Raw genomic sequence first — 20,794 nt, 5'->3', positions numbered from 1 at the left:
CTACAAAAATTATAAAAAATTTCAAAATAATTAGCTAACATTTGGAAAAAAATTGGAACATTACAAATTACCATTTTTTGAATGGTATTTACCATTAAATCCCTACCCACCTACCCCTACGTCCTCGTCTACTGCCTATGTGACATTTTAAGGTACCACTTTCAAAGAAGGATACTATATCCCATGAATGACTTATCACAAGGAGATAATTATTACTGATCAGAATGGGGGTGGTGAGTCAACATGTTCCAATATCATACTGTAATATCTGTAATATAATAAAATACAACAGTTTGACAAGTGGCCATTTGTTTTTAACCCCCCCCCCCCCCATTATAACATTTTAGGCAAATCTTTAAAAATTATGTAACACACTTGACATCATTGCCGTCCTCTCCTTTACTTAGGATGTAAGTAGACCAAAATATTTGGTCTACACTTTGTACTTTTGTTCGTTTTATTTCTTTCAAAATGGTCATGACTTGCTACATTTACTTTATAAAGAAAAAAAAGAGACATTGCTTTGAAAACGTTATTGAACTTTGACAAATGCCTCTTTCCTTTTCCATGTTTTGTAACACATCCCTCATCATAATACATTAATTAGTGACCAGCCCCTAAAACAAAATTTGATCTGAAGAAAAATAAACAGGTTCCTTTTCTATAAATTCTTCAGCATTACCTTTTCTCTTTACCTCGTGTTTTTGCTTTGATAAAAACTAAACTACAAATATACATAACATACTGGACACCATTATATTACTGTCATGTTAACCTTACTTTGATAGATGCGCCATGTAATGTACCGTAGGCAAAATGCACAAAACAAAGCTACAGGAAATGTTTTTGTTATCACCGGGTACCCTCTCTCTAAGTAATAAACTCATTTTTGGCACATCTGTAATACAATAAAACAATGTAATAGCCACAATGAACAATTGAAATAAAAATCACAAGTTCAACAATTAAATTTTTCTCCATCAACTTGCCTTTAAATTGTTATTTTGCAAAAAGTCTAGCGATAACTAAAAAACAAAGTAACAGATAATTTAACAATACACATCACATTTACAACAAATTAATGTTGATGTTTTTAAAACAATAAAAGTTTTTGTGGCACTTCTTTTGTAAAATGTTAAATATCAAAGGAACAAACCAAGCTAAATCCATATGCTTCTTGAACTATTTACTGGAAGAGGGTACAACAAACTGAGAATATTACACGAGTGGCTGTTAGATACCTTTTACAAGTTATTTCAAAACATAATATATCTAATAAGTGAAAGCTGTTCTTCTTTGTGTCCAGACATGCTGGACTTTTTCAGCCAATCCATGATCTTTTGTCCTTTTGTAAAACAAAGATTTTGTATTTTATTTCAGAACTTGGGACTGTCAAATTAGCAGTAACATACTGAAGTGAAGGATTCTATTTCTTACATCTCAAAAACCAGATTTAAAAGAAATTTAAACATATTTTCCAGCTAAAACTTGTTTACAGTTTGTGCTTGCACAGTTAACTTATATAGTAGAATTTGGTTTCGGTGGTGTTGATTTCAGCGGTGGTTAGGCTTTGACATCTAGGTCATCCCCATGGTGCAGCCAATCAGATGTCTTTAAACTGATCGCCAACATATGTGCTTGCACAAATCTCAACATGTGTATACGTTACGATGTGTCTAAAAACAGGGGCAATAATTATTACTGATTTATTAATACTTTCATAAACTACACAAAAGTTTCTTGTTAAATAAAAAAAGTGATTCAATGGGAGCTTTGAAAGAAAGCCCAATCATTCTGGTAGTACCGCAAAAGCAATACATGTCCCCAACTGATCCCAACAAAATTTCAGTATCTCCTATGTTCAAGGGCCATACCTCTGTGAAAAATGGGTAAATTGTCATGAAAGTTAAACTTGATCTGTAATAGTATATGATAAAGCTATACACATTCAGCTCAACATCTCAAGGCATTGTGAAACAAACATCTGGAAAACTATATGCGGGATGGACAGACAGACGGATAGAGATGAAACCTAAAGTCCTTTCTAGTTTGACTGGTAGGGGACTAATAAATAGAAATAGCTTTACTTCAACATACATATTATATTACATGTGTCATGGCAAAAATAAATAAAAGTTTATTTTCACTCATAAAAAAAAAAGGAAAAAAAAAAACCCCAGAAAGAAAGAAAGAAAAAAAAAAGATTCAGTGTGAAAATGCATACAAATAGATTTGATGCATACTTAAATTACAATGGGCACAGAAAAATGCCCTGATAACATATAAGCAAACAGAAAGCAATTTGTACTAAGTCATTAATATGTAACAGCAATATACTTATTAAAACAAAATCATTGTAGTAGTAACTGGTACACAAAAAAAACAAAAACATTTTGTTGTAAAATCATGTCTTCAAAACATATAATGTATATATATGTATATAGATATATATAAAAAACCCCCATAAAACAAACATAACAAAAACAAGGGGATGGATGGACATATGATAGTGGTCAGTAAGTATGACTGGAGAAGGTCATTCTATGGAAGCACATCAGAAATACATCATGTGAACCAAAAGAAATCCCCCCAAACACTGTCACCTCCATGTATGGAGTACAACACTACTATCTCTTTGTAAAGGCTTGTAATAAAACAATGTACCTTAGGCGACCCAGCACCATCCTAAATTATGTATCACTTGATACCTTGCATTATTATGTTTATGACCAGACTAAAACTACTCTTAAACTAATAATGATCCTTTTGAGGGGTGACTTGCTGTCAAGCCAATCCAGCATCTTTTGCCATTTTGTAAAACAATGACTGTGTGTTCCGCAGCAGAACTTGGGGGTCCTCAAATTCTCGGACCTCTCCTGCATCTAGCACCAGAATTCTGAAACAAAAGCAAACACTAAAGTATGAACCACATTGTTAACAACTACAATAAAAAATTCCCCTACCTTTAATTACTGTTAAGATTTTCTACATATGTTGTCCAAACAAAAATTGGGGAAAAAAACATTACAATGACACAGATTCCACGTACTGTATTGTAACAATATCACCTATATATAAACTTCGCTGAGATCTCCTAGGACAAAAAGCATGTAATGTTTTGCAGGTTGCCATTTTTGCTTTATTTTTATTTTATAGAATATTCTTCAAGAGGGATGGAAGGATGTAATATAATTTAACAATGTTGTGACAAGTGTTAAGGTATAAAGCAATAGTCATGATGTCACATAACAGGGTTCATACACTTGTAGCTTAACCAAATTCCAGGACATTTTTCCAAAATTCCAGGACCATTACACATGGAGTAACAGTGGATCATAATTCAAATAGAAGAAAAATAAGTGAAATACTGGGAGGGTTGTGGGTTTATTTAAACACTGCCAGTGACTACGTCCGGGACAGGATCCGCAAAACATTATGGAGTGCTTTTTCTGCTGAACTTGGGGTAAGGTGTTAAAGTTAACCTACACATGCGCACTATAGATAAACTAAAGGAAATCTGTGACGATCAGATCCTGACTTGGGACCAGATCAAATGTTCGAACAGTGACTATAGGAACATGAAAAGAAAGTTTGGAAAATGTCAGCGATCAGATCCTGACTTAGGTTGAGATCAAATGTTCAAATCGTGACAATGTCAGTAGTCATCCGTTTCGAAACTGACAACATATTTTAAAATTTCCAGGACATTTCCAGGACAAAGTGCAAAAATCACCATTTTCCAGGACTTTCAAGTACTGGAAAACAGCTTTCCAAAATTCAAGGATTTTCAAGGAATGTAAGGACACATATGAACCCTGCATATAATGTCACAGACTTTGGAGGCTTCCACCCCACTTGAAGAGTATTTCTTGATAAAAAAGCAAAATAACAGATGGGGAAAAATTGCATGCTTTTTGCCTTTGGAGATTTCAACAAAGTTGATATACATGTAGGTGATATGGTTATAAACTCATGTACACGGTAGTATGTGGAATCTGTGTCATTGCAATGGGTTTTTTCCACAATTTATTGTAATGTCGAATGGGTCATTCGATCTATTAAATGATTCATGAGTTAAAGACAATTAGAGCAGTCAGGTATTTTTCAAAACTTCCTTTTTACTCTTTGTACAGAGATATGATTTGGAAAAGTTTAATCCTTTTCTGTTAAAATTTACACAAACTGTCAAGTATCTACAATTTCTACCAAATGCATTTAAATTAATACTTTGTGTAATCCATGATTGTGTGTAGATGGTCTGGATTCTGTAACACTTACTTTGTGTAATCCATGATTGTGTGTAGATGGTCTGGATGCAGTAACACTTACTTTGTGTAATCCATGATTGTGTAGGTGGTCTGGATTCTGTAACACTTACTTTGTGTAATCCATGATTGTGTGTAGGTGGTCTGGATTCTGTAACACTTACTTTGTGTAATCCATGATTGTGTAGGTGGTCTGGATACTGTAACACTGACTTTGTGTAATCCACGATTGTGTAGATGGTCTGGATGCAGTAACACTTACTTTGTGTAATCCATGATTGTGTGTAGGTGGTCTGGATTCTGTAACACTTACTTTGTGTAATCCATGATTGTGTGTAGGTGGTCTGGATGCAGTAACACTTACTTTGTGTAATCCATGATTGTGTGTAGGTGGTCTGGATGCAGTAACACTTACTTTGTGTAATCCATGATTGTGTAGGTGGTCTGGATGCAGTAACACTTACTTTGTGTAATCCATGATTGTGTGTAGATGGTCTGGATACAGTAACACTTACTTTGTGTAATCCATAATTGTGTGTAGGTGGTCTGGATGCAGTAACACTTACTTTGTGTAATCCATGATTGTGTGTAGGTGGTCTACCGTAACACTTACTTTGTGTAATCCATGATTGTGTGTAGATGGTCTGGATGCAGTAACACTTACTTTGTGTAATCCATGATTGTGTGTAGATGGTCTGGATGCAGTAACACTTACTTTGTGTAATCCATGATTGTGTGTAGGTGGTCTACTGTAACACTTACTTTGTGTAATCCATGATTGTGTGTAGATAGTCTGGATGCAGTAACACTGACTTTGTGTAATCCATGATTGTGTAGGTGGTCTGGATGCAGTAACACTTACTTTGTGTAATCCATGATTGTGTAGGTGGTCTGGATGCTGTAACACTTACTTTGTGTAATCCATGATTGTATGTAGATAGTCTGGATGCAGTAACACTTACTTTGTGTAATCCATGATTGTGTAGGTGGTCTGGATTCTGTAACACTTACTTTGTGTAATCTATGATTGTGTGTAGATGGTCTGGATGCTATAACACTTACTTTGTGTAATCCATGATTGTGTGTAGATGGTCTGGATTCTGTAACACTTACTTTGTGTAATCCATGATTGTGTGTAGGTGATCTGGATGCTGTAAAACTTACTTTGTGTAATCCATGACTGTGTGTAGGTGGTCTGGATTCTGTAACACTTACTTTGTGTAATCCATGATTGTGTAGGTGGTCTGGATGCTGTAACACTTACTTTGTGTAATCCATGATTGTGTGTAGGTGGTCTGGATTCTGTAACACTTACTTTGTGTAATCCATGATTGTGTAGGTGGTCTGGATTCTGTAACACTTACTTTGTGTAATCCATGATTGTGTGTAGGTGGTCTGGATTCTGTAACACTTACTTTGTGTAATCCATGATTGTGTAGGTGGTCTGGATGCAGTAACACTTACTTTGTGTAATCCATGATTGTGTAGGTGGTCTGGATGCTGTAACACTTACTTTGTGTAATCCATGATTGTGTGTAGGTGGTCTGGATTCTGTAACACTTACTTTGTGTAATCCATGATTGTGTAGGTGGTCTGGATTCTGTAACACTTACTTTGTGTAATCCATGATTGTGTAGGTGGTCTGGATGCTATAACACTTACTTTGTGTAATCCATGATTGTGTGTAGGTGGTCTGGATGCTATAACACTTACTTTGTGTAATCCATGATTGTGTGTAGGTGGTCTGGATTCTGTAACACTTACTTTGTGTAATCCATGATTGTGTAGGTGGTCTGGATTCTGTAACACTTACTTTGTGTAATCCATGATTGTGTGTAGGTGGTCTGGATGCTATAACACTTACTTTGTGTAATCCATGATTGTGTAGGTGGTCTGGATGCTATAACACTTACTTTGTGTAATCCATGATTGTGTGTAGGTGGTCTGGATGCAGTAACACTTACTTTGTGTAATCCATGATTGTGTGTAGATGGTCTGGATTCTGTAACACTTACTTTGAGTAATCCATGATTGTGTGTAGATGGTCTGGATTCTGTAACACTTACTTTGTGTAATCCATGATTGTGTGTAGGTGGTCTGGATTCTGTAACACTTACTTTGAGTAATCCATGATTGTGTGTAGATGGTCTGGATGCTGTAACACTTACTTTGTGTAATCCATGATTGTGTAGGTGGTCTGGATGCTGTAACACTTACTTTGTGTAATCCATGAATGTGTGTAGATGGTATGGATTCTGTAACACTTACTTTGTGTAATCCATGATTGTGTAGGGGGTCTGGATGCTGTAACACTTACTTTGTGTAATCCATGATTGTGTGAAGGCGGTGGGCAATGGTGAGTACTGTACATTCCTTAAACTCGGCTCTGATTGTTGTCTGAATGAGATCATCCGTTTCCAAGTCAACAGCCGCAGTAGCCTCGTCCAGAATTAAAATTTTAGACTTCCTCAGCAGAGCACGTGCTAAACAAAGTAGCTGTCTCTGACCAACACTGCAATTAGACAACTTATACTATATGTCGTGTATTTCACACCAAATAGTTTGAAATATGCATAAAATGTATTTAATAAAAAATTTGCAAATATTTTGTAGAAAAATGTTTTTGGACATATTTTGTCAATACCAATACTGGAATTATACTTTGTGATTTCCAAAGCTGATGTCTATTGTTAACATTTCATACCAACATAGCACAAGAATTTACACTGTCTGAAGGGAAAGCTAAAGTTCCTGAGGAAGAAATGAAGATCTATTTTTATGCGTCAAGAAGAAACACCAACAATAACTGTTGTAATTAGAGCTTTTATATTTGGAAAACAACGAGAAGAGAAGATGACACCCACCACCACCACCCACAGAAATAACAAGCTGCCAACTGGATCATCACAACCAATCAATTGATTTATTCTAACCAATAAATAGAACACAACTACCTTGTATGAATTCAGAGTATTTCTTTACCTTAGGTTTTCTCCTCCCTCGGAACACTCGTACAGAAGGCCTTCTGATAAGGACGATATGTAATTTTTCAAATGAGCAAGCTCAAGGGCAAGCCAAATGTCTTTATCACTGTAAACATCGAATGGGTCAAGGTTCATGCGTAGAGAACCTGAGAACAAGACGGGATCCTGGAAAAGAAAGGAATGTTTACTGAACACACCAGCATATTACTTAATTGGTATCCACTATGTGTAATTGTAATTGTAACATTCTTCATTATTGATTAGATAGAAGTGATCTGTTATATGCACTTTAGAACTGACAAGACAGCACATCCACAATCTTTAATATCTTAGAGCAGAGAATGAAATCATAATGAATCTTAAAAGAAGCAAACCCTCCTTACATAGTCTTAAACTGGACCAAACATGATTACTACATGGGTGAATTTGGGAAGGAAATCTGAAGAAAATTAAGTTTTACCAAGCCCAAAACAAAACAAAATTAAGGCTCTTTAAAGAATAGTATTTATCTGATTTTCAAATTAGCTTTTTGGCAATTAAATAATAACACACATGTGCCATTTTGAACTTTAATTTGCACCTGGTGATTTGGTGAATGAGAACTTAAACCACATATACCTGAGGTATAATTGTGAGTCTTGATCTCAAGTCATGTAATCCAATGTCTGCTATATTGATACCATCAATACTGATACGGCCTCCAGTTGCCTCAATGATGCGGAACAATGCAAGAGTTAATGAGGACTTTCCAGCACCAGTTCGACCAACAATTCCAACCTGAAATAAACATTTACAAATATATTCCATTGCTAAAAATTAGTTTTGCATTTTTATGGGTTTTAAAACAACATTTACCAACATTTGATGAGGTGGTGAGTGGGAATATGCTGCTGAGCTGATAACAGTAGACAGCGATGTAAACGGTTATCAGATGTAGTCTTATTCAACTTACCGTACTAGCACAACAACAATGCTATACGACCCTGAGTTATAACCTCCACTGCAGAATGATCTCCCCTTGCCGGATGTATAACCTACACCCGCGCATGGGTAGACCGTATATCCTCGTTTTTTTGATTCTGCAGTCCTCCATTGCAGTCGTGTTCGAGTTCTGTAGTAAAAATTTTTGTCAAATTGTTTATTAATTTGTAATTTTGTTTTACTCTGTCATACGAGGTCTTTTGGGTAATTTACACAGGGGGTTAATGTCTGACACGGCTTCCTCGGGCTCCAACCGGTTTGGTTGTGTGTGCCGAGGGGGGTTGTCTTAAACGACTGCCCCAGTTTGATCAGCATTTGTTATGTCGGGCATGTCGTTCTTGTTGTTTGTGTAAATTGGTCTCCCTCCACGTGGGGGAAGGCTAAGAAGCTGTCAAAAGACGCCGAGCGAAAGAGGATGATTAGACGTGAACGGGACGGGCGGAGCACAGTGGCAACCTCAGGGGTCGTGCTCCATACCGATTTGCCGGCGGTCGGCAAGTCGGTGTCCAGTTCAAAGAGCTCGCGGACAAGTGGTAGGCGCAAGGGCGCCTCCTCGTCTGTTCGCCATCTTCATGGTGATACCAGTAAACCCGAAGTGCCGCTTGGCACGGATGGGGCACTGTTGCTCCCTGTTTCGGCTGAAGCAGGGAAGGTTTCTTCCAGGTCGGGCTCCGTTCGACCTGGGGATTTGCTTTTGCCTCCGTCGGTGGAGGCGGCGCCGGTTATGGTTGTAACGGGGGCGTCAGTCGGAGGGAGTGCAGTCGTGGCAGGAACGACTGTGTCTCTCAGTTCCGACTCCCATCTTGCTGATGGGAGCAGGGTTATCAGTCCTTCTGTGGAGGGGTCGATTAGCTCTAGAATGAAGTCCGCTTCGCGGCACCATTTGGCTCACCAGATTTCTGGTGCAGGGTTGGTCGTGGCGCCGTTTCGGCCAACACGTCTTTCGGCGCTACTTCGGTGATCGAGCCACTTGGTGAAATCGCGAAGTCTTACAACGTTGTCTCGGTTACGGAGCCGGGTGGCGTTGTTTCGGGTGCGACGCCAGTGGGCGTCCCTTCTGTTGTTGGGGCGCCTGTACAGCATCATCAACTTTTAGATCGCTCGCACGTGGCTACGTCAACTAGGTTGGCTAATCCACACGTGGTACGTTGGGTTCAGAATTCGGTGCAGGATTCGTACGTGTACGAATTTCCTGACGGTCCGGTTCAACCGACGCCACCAGTCCCGTTGTCTGTTTCGGCAGGGATCAGGGAAACTGCAGTTTTCTTGGGTGTGCCTGTGTCTACACCGATGGTCAATCCGGACCTGTCAGATCGGGGTAGAGGTTCCAGGTGTTATCCCTCGACTGCGTGGGCGGAACCTTTCGTTCAGGGTCCGATGGTTTCGGGTCGCCCTCAGGGGCGGACTCGGGGGGACTATGTTTCTCTTTTTGAGAATTTCATGGCCTGGCTAGGGGAATCGTCTCAACCAGTCCCTCCACCGCCGGGGTTTTCAGCGAGACCGGGGTTGGACCAGTTTGCAGATTCGGCCGGTCCGCATCGTCCTGCTCATGCAGTTTCGTTTCTGTTACGGTCAGTGCATGGCGCGTCGTTTGAAAAAATTTCTTCTTCGGAAGACAATTTTCACTCCAAATCAGTGTGTGGTTCGGGGGAAGGGTCGGCACCAGGTTCGGTGCTTGACGAGATTCCCAATTTGGCCGATGGTACGCCAGACGGTGATTATGATTACCAGGCGGTTCTTGGTTTTGTACAGGAACAGGTCCGACTGGTGCAATTCCGTCGGAGGAGGCTGTTCAGTCTTACAAGGGTGTTTCGTTTGGAAACTGGCCTTTAGCGACAGACGCTCCGCGGCAGGATTTCGGCTTGCTGTTAGCGCATGAATCTCTAGCGGAGATTGATGCTTTGATTGCGGGTAGCGATCGTATTTTGGGGGCGGTGGTGGAAGAGTTTCCGTCAGCGTTAGCTACCGGGAAACAGTTGTCTGCGGCGAAGGTTTTGTCCACGTCTTCGTATAAGACATTGGGAGCTTCCTTCCTTTCACATCCAGCGGTCGTTTCTGCTAGGGTGAAGGCAGACTGCCACCCATCTCCTAATGTCAGTGTGCCACTCACGGATTTAGAGACTTTGGAGAGGTTATCTAAACTTCTTTTTCAAGTCAATAACCATTTAAGTACGTTCCTATTTGGGTTAGATAAAGTAGTCACGGGTCTTCCGCCGATGGCTAAGGGTTGTTTGTTGGCGGCTTCTAAAGCCTCTCATCACGTCGCTCAGCTTGCTGGGCGTGTTTTTGCCAACAGTCTACTTCTGCGTCGGGATCACTACCTGGCGGGACTGAGAGCGACGGGTGTGGTTAAAACCTACTTTCGTAGTCGCTCAGTAAGGGAAACTTTACTTTTTGGGACCAATTTTAACTTGGTCATGGACCAAGAAGCGGCGAAATTCGTCCCTGCTGCTCGTAAGCGCCAGGCGGCATCTACTTTTAAGCCTCCACCTGTTAAGAAATCGACTTTTCTTGACAGTTATCAGATCCCTGTGGTGTCTGATTCGGGCGTGCAGTCTGGTAATGCCCGTGGTTCATCGAAACAGGGACGTTTTCGTGGGAAGCTGGCATGTTTTCGTGGTTCCGCTCGGGGCAAGGCGCCCAGGGGTGGGAAGCGGCCGGGATGAGGGTGCGTGGACAATCAACATCTGCTTTCGAAGGTTCCGTTAGCAGATCTTCCTGTGGGGGCAGATTGCGCCATTTTGTTCAAAGTTGGCGCGAACTGCTTTTCCTTCACCCCCTCCACTGACATCCTTCCCCCGGTTACCTGCAGTACCGCCTGTCGACAAATGAGTACTGGTGGAGAAGATGGTTGTCGAGTTTCTCGACAAGAAAGCCATCCAGGAGGTGGATTTTATTCCCATCTGTTCTTCGCCCAGAAGAAGAATGGTGAGTGGCAACCAATTCTAAACCTGAAGCCGCTGAATTATTACATCGTTATTCCATCTATGAAGATGGAGACGGTTCAGTCTGTTCGCGCTTTGCTTCAGGTGGGGGAATGGGCGCTTACCTGCATGTTCCAATCCATCGGGATTTTTGGAAGTACTTGCGGTTCCTCTACGACGGCAGAGCTTACGAGTTTCAAGTTCTGCCATTCGGATTGGCCACAAGCCCTCATGTCTTTACTTGGGTAGTAAAGGCAGTGGTGGGGCGTGTACATCTATTGGGTATACGGATGCACAATTACCTGGACGATTGGTTAATTCCGGCGGCGTCACAGACGGCATGTCTCGTGGGCATGGAGTTTGTGATCGACATGATTCTCCGATTGGGGTTTATTCCCAATTGGGTCAAGTCGGAATTAGTGCCAACGCAGGTTTTCACTTATCTCGGGGTGGTTTTCAACCTTGTGGAGGCGTCCGTTCTTCCGACGGATTCACGACTTCACAATTTCAGGACGCTGGCGCAACGTCGGTGCGTCGGTGCGCACGCTCCATGTGTTGATAGGCCATCTCGAATCGCTGGCGGCGCTGAATGTGCGGTTCAGACGGTTCAAGAGACCGCTTCAATGGCATTTGTCCCGAGTGTGGGATGGTCTCAGCTGGGATTTGGTGATACCATTGGGGCCTTGGTTCATTCTTCCGATCCAAGAGTGTCTAGTGGACAAGTGTATGTCCCAGGCCGTTCCTTTACACCCACTTTCTCCAGAGTTGGTCCTGTTTACCGATGCTTCCCTCGAGGGGTTTGGTGCACACCTTTTGGATCAACATCTGTCAGGGATGTGGACTCCTTCAGAGAGGAGTCGTCACATCAACCGGTTGGAGATGGAAGCAGTGCGTCGCGCTTGTCTCCATTTCAGGACTGTTATTCGACATTGTCGAATTTTGTCGAGGTCGGACAACACGCCGGTTGTTGCGTACCTCAATCAGTGGGGAGGCACCAAATCCCTGTCATTGCGTCTTGCGGCTTTGGAGATTCTGGAATGGTGCGACGATTGGGGAGTGGTGTTATCGGCCAAACACATTCCTTCGTCCGTGAACGTCTTGGCGGACGCTTTGAGTCGTCGTTCCCCGGTTCAGGCGGAGTGGATGTTGCACTGGACGGTGGCTTATCGAGTTCTTCAGTTGTGGGGGAGTCCTCAACTCGATATGTTTGCCACTCGCCTGAACAGTCAGTTGCCAGTGTTTGTATCGCCGGTACCAGACCCACTGGCACTGGAGTACGATGCGTTGAGCATGGACTGGACGGGACTGGATTTTTACACCTTTCCCCCTACGGTTCTGCTTGGCAAGGTTCTGGCAAAGATCAGACAACAACCTTGTCATGTCACACTCGTAGCCCTGAGTTGGGCAGCTCAAGCCTGGTTTCCTCCGCTCCTGTCAGTTTTAGTGCAGGAGCCGGTGTGGTTGCCGTTGATACCCGATCTGCTCAGTCAGAGACTGCGTCAGACAGAGTGGCATCCGAAGCCGGAGGTTTTCAGACTTCACGCATGGCGGTTGTCGGGGTTTCCCTCCGAAACCGAGGCTTTTCTAAACGGGTTGCTGAGCTCGTCTCCTCGTCGAAGCGCCAGTCTACGGAGAGGGTCTACCAGTGTCACTGGCGTGCTTGGGTTCGTTGGGCGACTGAGAGGGACGTGGATCCCTTATCGCCTACTGTTAATGATTTAGCTGAGTACTTTCTGGCTCTTGTCCAAGAAAGACAGCTGAAGGTTCAAACAGTGAGAAGTCACCAGTCGTCCATTTTCACTACTCTGAGGCAGTGTGGACGTCAAGATTTCTCAACGAATCTCGTGTTGCATGACTTGCTTAAGTCGTTGCAAAACACGGTTGAGAAGCCTTCCATTTTGCCTAAATGGAATGTTTTTCTGGTTCTGCATGCACTCAAAGGCAAGCCCTACGAGCCTTTGAAATTCGCCAGTCTTCGTCATTTGACGTGGAAAACGTTGTTTCTGGTCTCACTAGCAGCTTGCCGTCGTATTAGTGAGATTCATGCTTTTTTGCATGATTTGGTGGATTACAATACGGACAGGCCAGTTACGTTACGTACTGATCCTGTTTTCGTGGCTAAGAACCAGGTGCCAGGGGAAGAGTTTCCTCCAGCCATCATTCAGTGTTTATCTCGTACGCTTTCTGCGGATAATTCTGATAGACTTCTTTGTCCGGTGCGGGCTTTGAAATTCTATTTGGAGCGTACTAGAAATCTCCGGCAAAACACTAAGAGACTGTTTATCTCTTTCACACGCCAACCAGGAGACATTACGAAGAATGCTTTGTCGAGATGGATTGCTGCAACCATCAAACTGGCATATGAGAAGGCGGGTGATCATGTTCTGCGGAATTTCTCCGTTCGACCTCATGAGATTCGGGCGATTTCTGCTTCCCTTAATTTCCATGATTCTTTGGACATTTTCAAGGTCATGAGTGCGGGATTTTGGAAAGGTAGACACACGTTTGACCGGTTTTATTTCCGTGATATGGCTGTTGGTCCGGACGGAACTCGGTGGATTCAGTCAGTCATTGCAGGGCAGCGACTCATTTCGGTGCGCAGGGTCACGAGTAGGGGGCGACCCTTATTTCGTCCGGTCGGTAGCGGCAGTCTTTCTGGGAGATAGTTCTCCACCTCCTGTTTGGAGAGTGGGGGGTGGATGGTTGACTATCTGGGGCAGTCGAGTGTCTTTTTACAATTACTTGGTGTGCTGGTTTCCTCACCTTGTTAATTTGGTTTACTTTTAATTGAGGTTGTAGTTCTTCAATTTAAAAGTCACTTTGACATTTTATACCTCGTATGATGTGGGTTGCTTTTTCACTGTATCATTACTTGAGACGAACACTACTGGTTGAATGGGTAAGTCCTCCTTGTTTTCTTACCTCCTCCCTTTAATGTTAAATTCTCGTGCTTTAACGGTGTTATATCACGTCTGTTATAGCATTGTTGTTGTGCTAGTACGGTAAGTTGAATAAGACTATTAGAATATTTGTTTCTAATTTTCATTATTATTCATACTTACCTAGTACTAGCACAACAACAACCGTTACCTCCCACCCGCCCCGAGGGAGGTCTTTTTTGATTCAGTCATTCCGGACTTTGAATCGATAATGAGGATATACGGTCTACCCATGCGCGGGTGTAGGTTATACATCCGGCAAGGGGAGATAATTCTGCAGTGGAGGTTATAACTCAGGGTCGTATAGCATTGTTGTTGTGCTAGTACTAGGTAAGTATGAATAATAATGAAAATTAGAAACAAATTTTCTAAAAAACAAGCAATCTGAGTACTGCTAAAGCAAAACTGGGCCCCACAAATTTTTGTATTTCCTAAATTTAAGGGCCATAACTCTGGGTAAATAGCCATGAAAGTTAAACTTGATCTGTAACAGTACATGATAAAACAATATACACAATTTTATCTCAATATCTTGAGGCATTGCAAAAACAAGTCCGAAACGTGTTTTCATATATCCCAATTCAAGGGCCATAACTCTGTGAAAAATGTGTAAATCGCCAAAAAAGTCACTTGATCTGTAACAGTACATGATAAATCTATACACGATATCTCAACGCATTGTCAAGAAAAAAGTCCGGAAAACTACATGTGGGACAGACAGAAGGATGGAGATGAAACCTATAGTCCCGTCCGGTTGGACCAGTAGGGGATTAATAAAAAGTGTGCCGTGTTTCAACTCTTTCGTGTTAAATAATCTATCACTAACTCTGTCTGCAGAACAGATTCGTTTAAAGGGACATTCCTGAGTTTGCTGTAATTTTAAAGATGTTATCGACTAACAGAGATTGTTTAACGATTGTAATTACATATCAAATATATTTTTTCTGCATACAATGTTAGTGGCTGTATATTAAATGTGTTTCTGATCGTTCTAATATTTGTACTAAGTTAAATTTCATTTTGTTTCCTAATTTTTTTTTCCGTATGTATGGAATTATTTGAATAAAAAATCCAGTTTGGGCTTCTTACAAATATTACGACGACCAGAAACAGATTGAATATACAGACACTGATATTCTAAACAAGACAATATATTTAATTTATTACATAATGAAAATATATCTGTATTCTTATTGGTCAAAAACCAGTCACATGACCGTCCGTAAATAGTGATATTGCCCTGAGACGGTCCTACCGGTCCATCAAAAGTGATATTGCCCTGACCAATGAAAATAAAGATGAGACAAAATTCTATCCAATTAATGAGTAGGTAACATAATGCAACATCAGCTACTAACTCTAACGTAGGCCTAAACAAGCACAAACTTGTCACAAAACAAAACTTTGCTGTCATTTAGCAAAAAGATAACATCTCTAGTCATACTGAGTTTAATTCCGCAAATACCACAAAAACAAGGTCAGTAATAGTCAAATTGTGTATGGAATATATCGCAGATTTAGAAACATTCATGATACATCAAAATGCAGTTGGAATTGGCACTCTTGGGATTTTGTGTTACCAATAAAAAATGCATTTGGAGGTAATCGGTAACTGTTCAGTATAAATGTATGTTCAGATTTATCATATTTGGTGTTTTATTTTGCTATTAATATGATTTTGACACTCTTGCTGGTTACAATGTCTCGAATTTGATTCTTTTGTTTTGGTAATGTTTCAACTGTTTATTTCCGCATTCCTCTGCGTGTCATACAACGTCATAGAATTCCTCTGCGTGTCATACAACGTCATAGAATTACGTGACGTCACTAAATCCCATCAGTTTTAACGCATTGCGGGAAATTATAAGCATTGGCGTATTTTCATTCTGATAAACAAAACAGGAATGTACGAGTCTTATGGATGACATTATGTAATAAAACAATTATTGACCACATTTCGGGCAATATCATTTTTTATGGACCGAAGAAATTGATACTGACCTCGGCCGTTGACGGTCAATAATTGATAAAAATAAGTTTAATATTAGGAATATTTTATTAGTCGAAAACATCTTACAATGCAGCAAACTCAGGAATGTCCCTTTAAGTGACAAGTCCGACTACAAAAAGCTGTATTTATAAAAATACAGAATTAAACATTGACTACCAAGAGTGTATAACTGTCACAATTCACAAGAATTCCAAATGATGAACATTTTCATGAACATAAAAACTATATGCTGGGAGGAGGGGATGGGGGGGGGGGGGGGGGAGAGGAAGTTAATGCAGCATATGCTTTTAAAGCAAGCATTCTAAGAGTACATGTCCTCTTACGGGCCCAACAAATTTTCATATCACTAAGTTCACGGGCCATAGCTCTGTAAAAATTGTTAAATTACCATGGAAGTTAAATTTGATCTGTAACAGTACATGACAAAGCTATACACAATATTTCATCTCAATATCTTCAGGCATTGCAAAAAACGTTCGGAATACAAATTTCGTATCTCCTAAGTTCAAGGGCTGTAACTCTGGCAAAAATTAGTAAATTATCATGAACTTGATCTGTAATAGTACATGGTAAAGCTATACACAAAATTTCAGATCAATAACTTGAGGCATTGTGACAAAAACATCCGGAAAATTATATTTAGGACAAACGGACTGACAGATAGACAGACAAAAAGGATGGAGATGAAACCTATAGTCCCCTTAGGTTGGACCGCTGGGGGACTAATAAAACAAGAGGCCCATGGGATCTGAACGGCTCACCTGGTATTAAACTAACTATATCTCTGAAAAGTGAACCATTGGAAAAATGACTCATCACAGATGGTTGTTTGCACACTACAAATTTTTCAACCATAAATGAAGGTGTGCATATATATGTATTGTAACCCAAACCAATAAATGATCCACTTTTATCACAGCTTATGCCTTGAAGTTGTGTGAATTCTAATTTCACCTGTGTCATAATTAGGGAGTAAATGGTGTAAACTGGTGATTGTCTAAGTCATAAGAGGATCACCTGTACCAGCTTTGGTTGAAATCTTCATGGTTGAACTTGAAAACAAGTAAAACGTCTATCAGCAAATCAGAGGCTAGAGCGCCCACATTAGATTTTAAATTATCATGAAAAAAGAACAACTTGGTCAGGGCCATAAGAGAATCATTTGTACCAAGTTTGATCGAAATCTGCATGGTGAAACATATTGGATATTGAGACTGTCATTGAAACTATGTTTGGTTGAAATCTGCCTGGTTAACTTGATAAGAAGTTGAAACTGACTCAGTCAAACAGATGCCAGGCTAGCCATCTTGGATTTTGAATCAGACTGAACAATAAAACTTTGTCAAGGCCACGAGAGAATCATTTGGAACAGGTTTTCTTAAAATTTGTCTGGTCAAACTTAAGAAGAAGTCTACAGTTTCAGCCCCCAAAATAACAGATGGTCAAGGCCACGAGAGGATCATTTGGACCAAGTTTGCTTAAAACCTGCATAGTGGAACTTGAGAAGAATGTAAACAATGCTGTACAACAGACACTGCACCATTGCATAAGCTCCCAAGGCCTTTTAGGCCAGATTAACTAATAAAAATGTCGATTAAAAGTGCACACCTTCTCTCCAGATTGGATTGTGCAGCTGATACCCTTCAAAGCAAGGTCCAGTTCTTTTCGGTATCGAGTCTGGTAGTTGTCAAATTGCACCAATCCCTGTTGAGGCCATGTGTCATCTGGACGGCGATCTTCTATAATCCAGTCAGCCTGGAAAACACAGACAAACCATTACAACACTAATGCTGTCCCCCTCGATCATACTCAATGTGTAAAACCCCTCATCCTCATCCAGTATCAGTACAGAATGTGGGTAGACATTACAAGTGTGACTACTTCGTAAAGCCCAGTGGGTAAAGTGCTCACCTGATGCGTGGTCGGTTTGAGATAAATCCCCTTCACTGGGCCCATTGGGCTATTTCTTGTTCCAGCCAGTGCACAATGACTGGTATATCAAAGGTTGTGGTAGGTGCTATCCTGTTTTAGGATGGTGCATATAAAAGATCCCTTTCTACTAATGGAAAAATATTACAGCGTGTTCCCTCTTTAAGACCATAAGTCAAAATTACCAAATGTTTGACATCCAATAATTGATTAATAAATCAATGTGCTCTAGTGGTGTTGTTAAACAAACTTTAATCTTGGTAAAGAATATTCATTCAGATGTCTACCTCAGATTGAGTCTCAGAAAGTTCCTTTATTCTCTCCACGGCAACAATGTTAGTTTCCAGGTCACACATCATTCGAACCATCCAGTTCAATATTTGTGTTATCTGAAATAAAATGTTTACAATATACAAAATTAAATAAGCATCGGTGACTAAGACATGGGCAATGTTTATACCTTGGTATACCAGTAATTAATTCATATCATCAAACATTTGGGGCAAAAAAGGATATATGACTGCACCACATGTCACCATAAGGCTATTGTCTTTGTTAAAAGTAACTCTTTTTTGTGTGCTAAAAATCTATCAGTAAACATCTGTTTTATAGTTCATAATATAGATACTTAAAAAGTATAATGTAGTCTCCAAATAAATTATTCAAAATATCTACTCTGTTATTAAAAAAACAATTGTACCCATAAGTTACATTTTAAAGAGTTTAATTTTTTTGGTCTACTCTCTCTAGAAGTTACAATGTTACTGTTATAAATTATACTGTCATTTCACTTTTCACAAAGAACTAAAATTACTATTATCTTCAGGCAGTAATATTTTACAACTGACTTAATAAATGTGTGATTAACGATAACTGTATGACTTACATTCATAGCGTACGAGACAGAGAGACCCACAATGCCTGGACTAAGGGAATTCCGACCCAGCACCACAAAGAGAGAGGCAAAGAAAATAATACAGTTGCCAACAAACTCCAGACGAACTGCCAGCCATCTGAATGAAACCAAGCACAATGCATGACAATAAGACCCTAACTACATGTATTTTCTCCTATTACAGCTATTTTACCATTAACTTACACAATTCTTACAAGTTCTTATTAAAGTGTAAAGTGTAAAAGTGTGTTGCTGGGCTTCCTGTTGTTTGAAGTAGCTCAACAAATGCATTGTATGCGAAACACAAAATTCACAAATCCCTGAAACTAGAGTCAGTGACTTCAATAATAATAATAATCATATACAATGTATACAAGTTTTTAACACAATCAGCACAGATGTATATCTTTCATTGTAGTCATGAGCTAAAATTCTACTCAAAATACAATCCTTAAACATTTTTATTCTAAATTAACAACATTCTGGAAGTCTATTAAAAATATCTCTACTTTAATAAATAACTTCCTAAAAATAATTAAATCGTTACTTTGGATACTGAGAATTATTTTCTAAAAACATGTAAATTTATACATAGTATACATCAAAATTAATAAACTGTAAAAGTTCATGAACATATTCACCAAAGGGAGATATATAATATATTCAAAATATTTAAATAAATGTTTTGCTGGCGTAATCACGTCCGATGTTCTTGCTCTAACTGAAGCACGACCCACGACTGTTTGAAATCCAGATGACTAACAACATATTTAAAGTGCCCATCATCCAGAGAATATAAGAGAGCAACTTAATTTGACTGTAAAAAAGAGTTCGTAACAAACCTATTGGCCACAATGCTTGGGTAATAACAGATCTGATTCTCATCCACTCGTTTTTCCGACTCCGTGATAAACCTTTCTTGTAGTTTAAATGCTCGAATAGTAGAAACACCAATGAGCGTCTCACCAAAATGAGAATAAATTGGTGAGCGACTCACTGATTCCAGCCTTTTCAGTTGTCTTGATGTGGATACGTAGAATCGCTAACAAATAAAACATTTATATATAACAGTACTGCACAGTTAGTGTTATTGTTATATAAACATATTGCGATACATATAGTGTCATGTATTTCATTAAATTAGAACACAATATTTAATAAATTTATGAAATAAATAAATAACCCAAAACAATAAATTAATATTTTTCCAAAGAAGTTATTTTGTAAAATTAAATACACAAAAACTATTTATGGTATAAAAATATTTAAATACTTCATTACATAATTTTATGCACTGCATGCTGTAAAACTTTAACAAATTGACACAAAGAAATGCAGAATTTTTCATTAATGTATATTACTAAGCATTATATACAATGTACATACATTAATACATATTATAATAATTGTTTTAAAAAACTAATAGTTTAATATAAAGAAAAGATTTAAAACTATACACTATAAAGATCAAATACAATATGAGAGAATGAAGTATGTTATATTAACGTAATTCATGATTATTATATTGTGCTACAGCAATAGCAGCAAGGTGCAAGGTAAGTAGTATTATAGATTAACATGCATGGAAAATGCACTGAATAAGAAAGCAAACTTGGTCATGACATAAAAACATTTTTAAAATCCCCACGATCCAATTGGTTAGATTAACACACCCACTTCTCTTCAACTCAAACAAAGACTATTAGAGGACAGAATGAAAGGAAAAGAAAGGAATGCTTGTTTAACAAGACACCTGCACATTATTTAATCAGTGGCTATAAGTGTTGAACTCAGTCTAAAGAATTATAGGCAAATCTGCTGCTGCCATTAAGGTAGATGTGGGCAGATAGTGCTTATTGTCCATCT

The 20,794-nt window shown here is 39.6% G+C and overlaps 1 protein-coding gene across 3 annotated transcripts in view; it reads right to left on the bottom strand.

Moving 5' to 3' along the window:
• Positions 1-2,085: 2,085 nt before the first annotated feature.
• The window catches only part of LOC121378788 (multidrug resistance-associated protein 1-like), an 87,606-nt gene continuing 68,897 nt past the window's right edge, over positions 2,086-20,794 (bottom strand). For all 3 annotated transcript variants that reach the window (XM_041507104.1, XM_041507105.1, XM_041507106.1), the window contains 8 exons: positions 19,771-19,970; positions 18,920-19,046; positions 18,321-18,422; positions 17,713-17,859; positions 7,868-8,026; positions 7,248-7,414; positions 6,583-6,777; positions 2,086-2,896 (listed from right to left, as the gene is read on the bottom strand). In XM_041507104.1, the coding sequence (XP_041363038.1) occupies positions 2,785-2,896; positions 6,583-6,777; positions 7,248-7,414; positions 7,868-8,026; positions 17,713-17,859; positions 18,321-18,422; positions 18,920-19,046; positions 19,771-19,970 (1,209 nt within the window). In that variant the 3' untranslated portion in view covers positions 2,086-2,784. The remainder of the gene's footprint in view (positions 2,897-6,582; positions 6,778-7,247; positions 7,415-7,867; positions 8,027-17,712; positions 17,860-18,320; positions 18,423-18,919; positions 19,047-19,770; positions 19,971-20,794) is intronic.

This window comes from Gigantopelta aegis, chromosome 8 (assembly GCF_016097555.1).
Source record: "Gigantopelta aegis isolate Gae_Host chromosome 8, Gae_host_genome, whole genome shotgun sequence".
NCBI lineage: Eukaryota > Metazoa > Mollusca > Gastropoda > Neomphalida > Peltospiridae > Gigantopelta > Gigantopelta aegis.
This window is presented reverse-complemented; position numbering and strand designations above follow the sequence as displayed.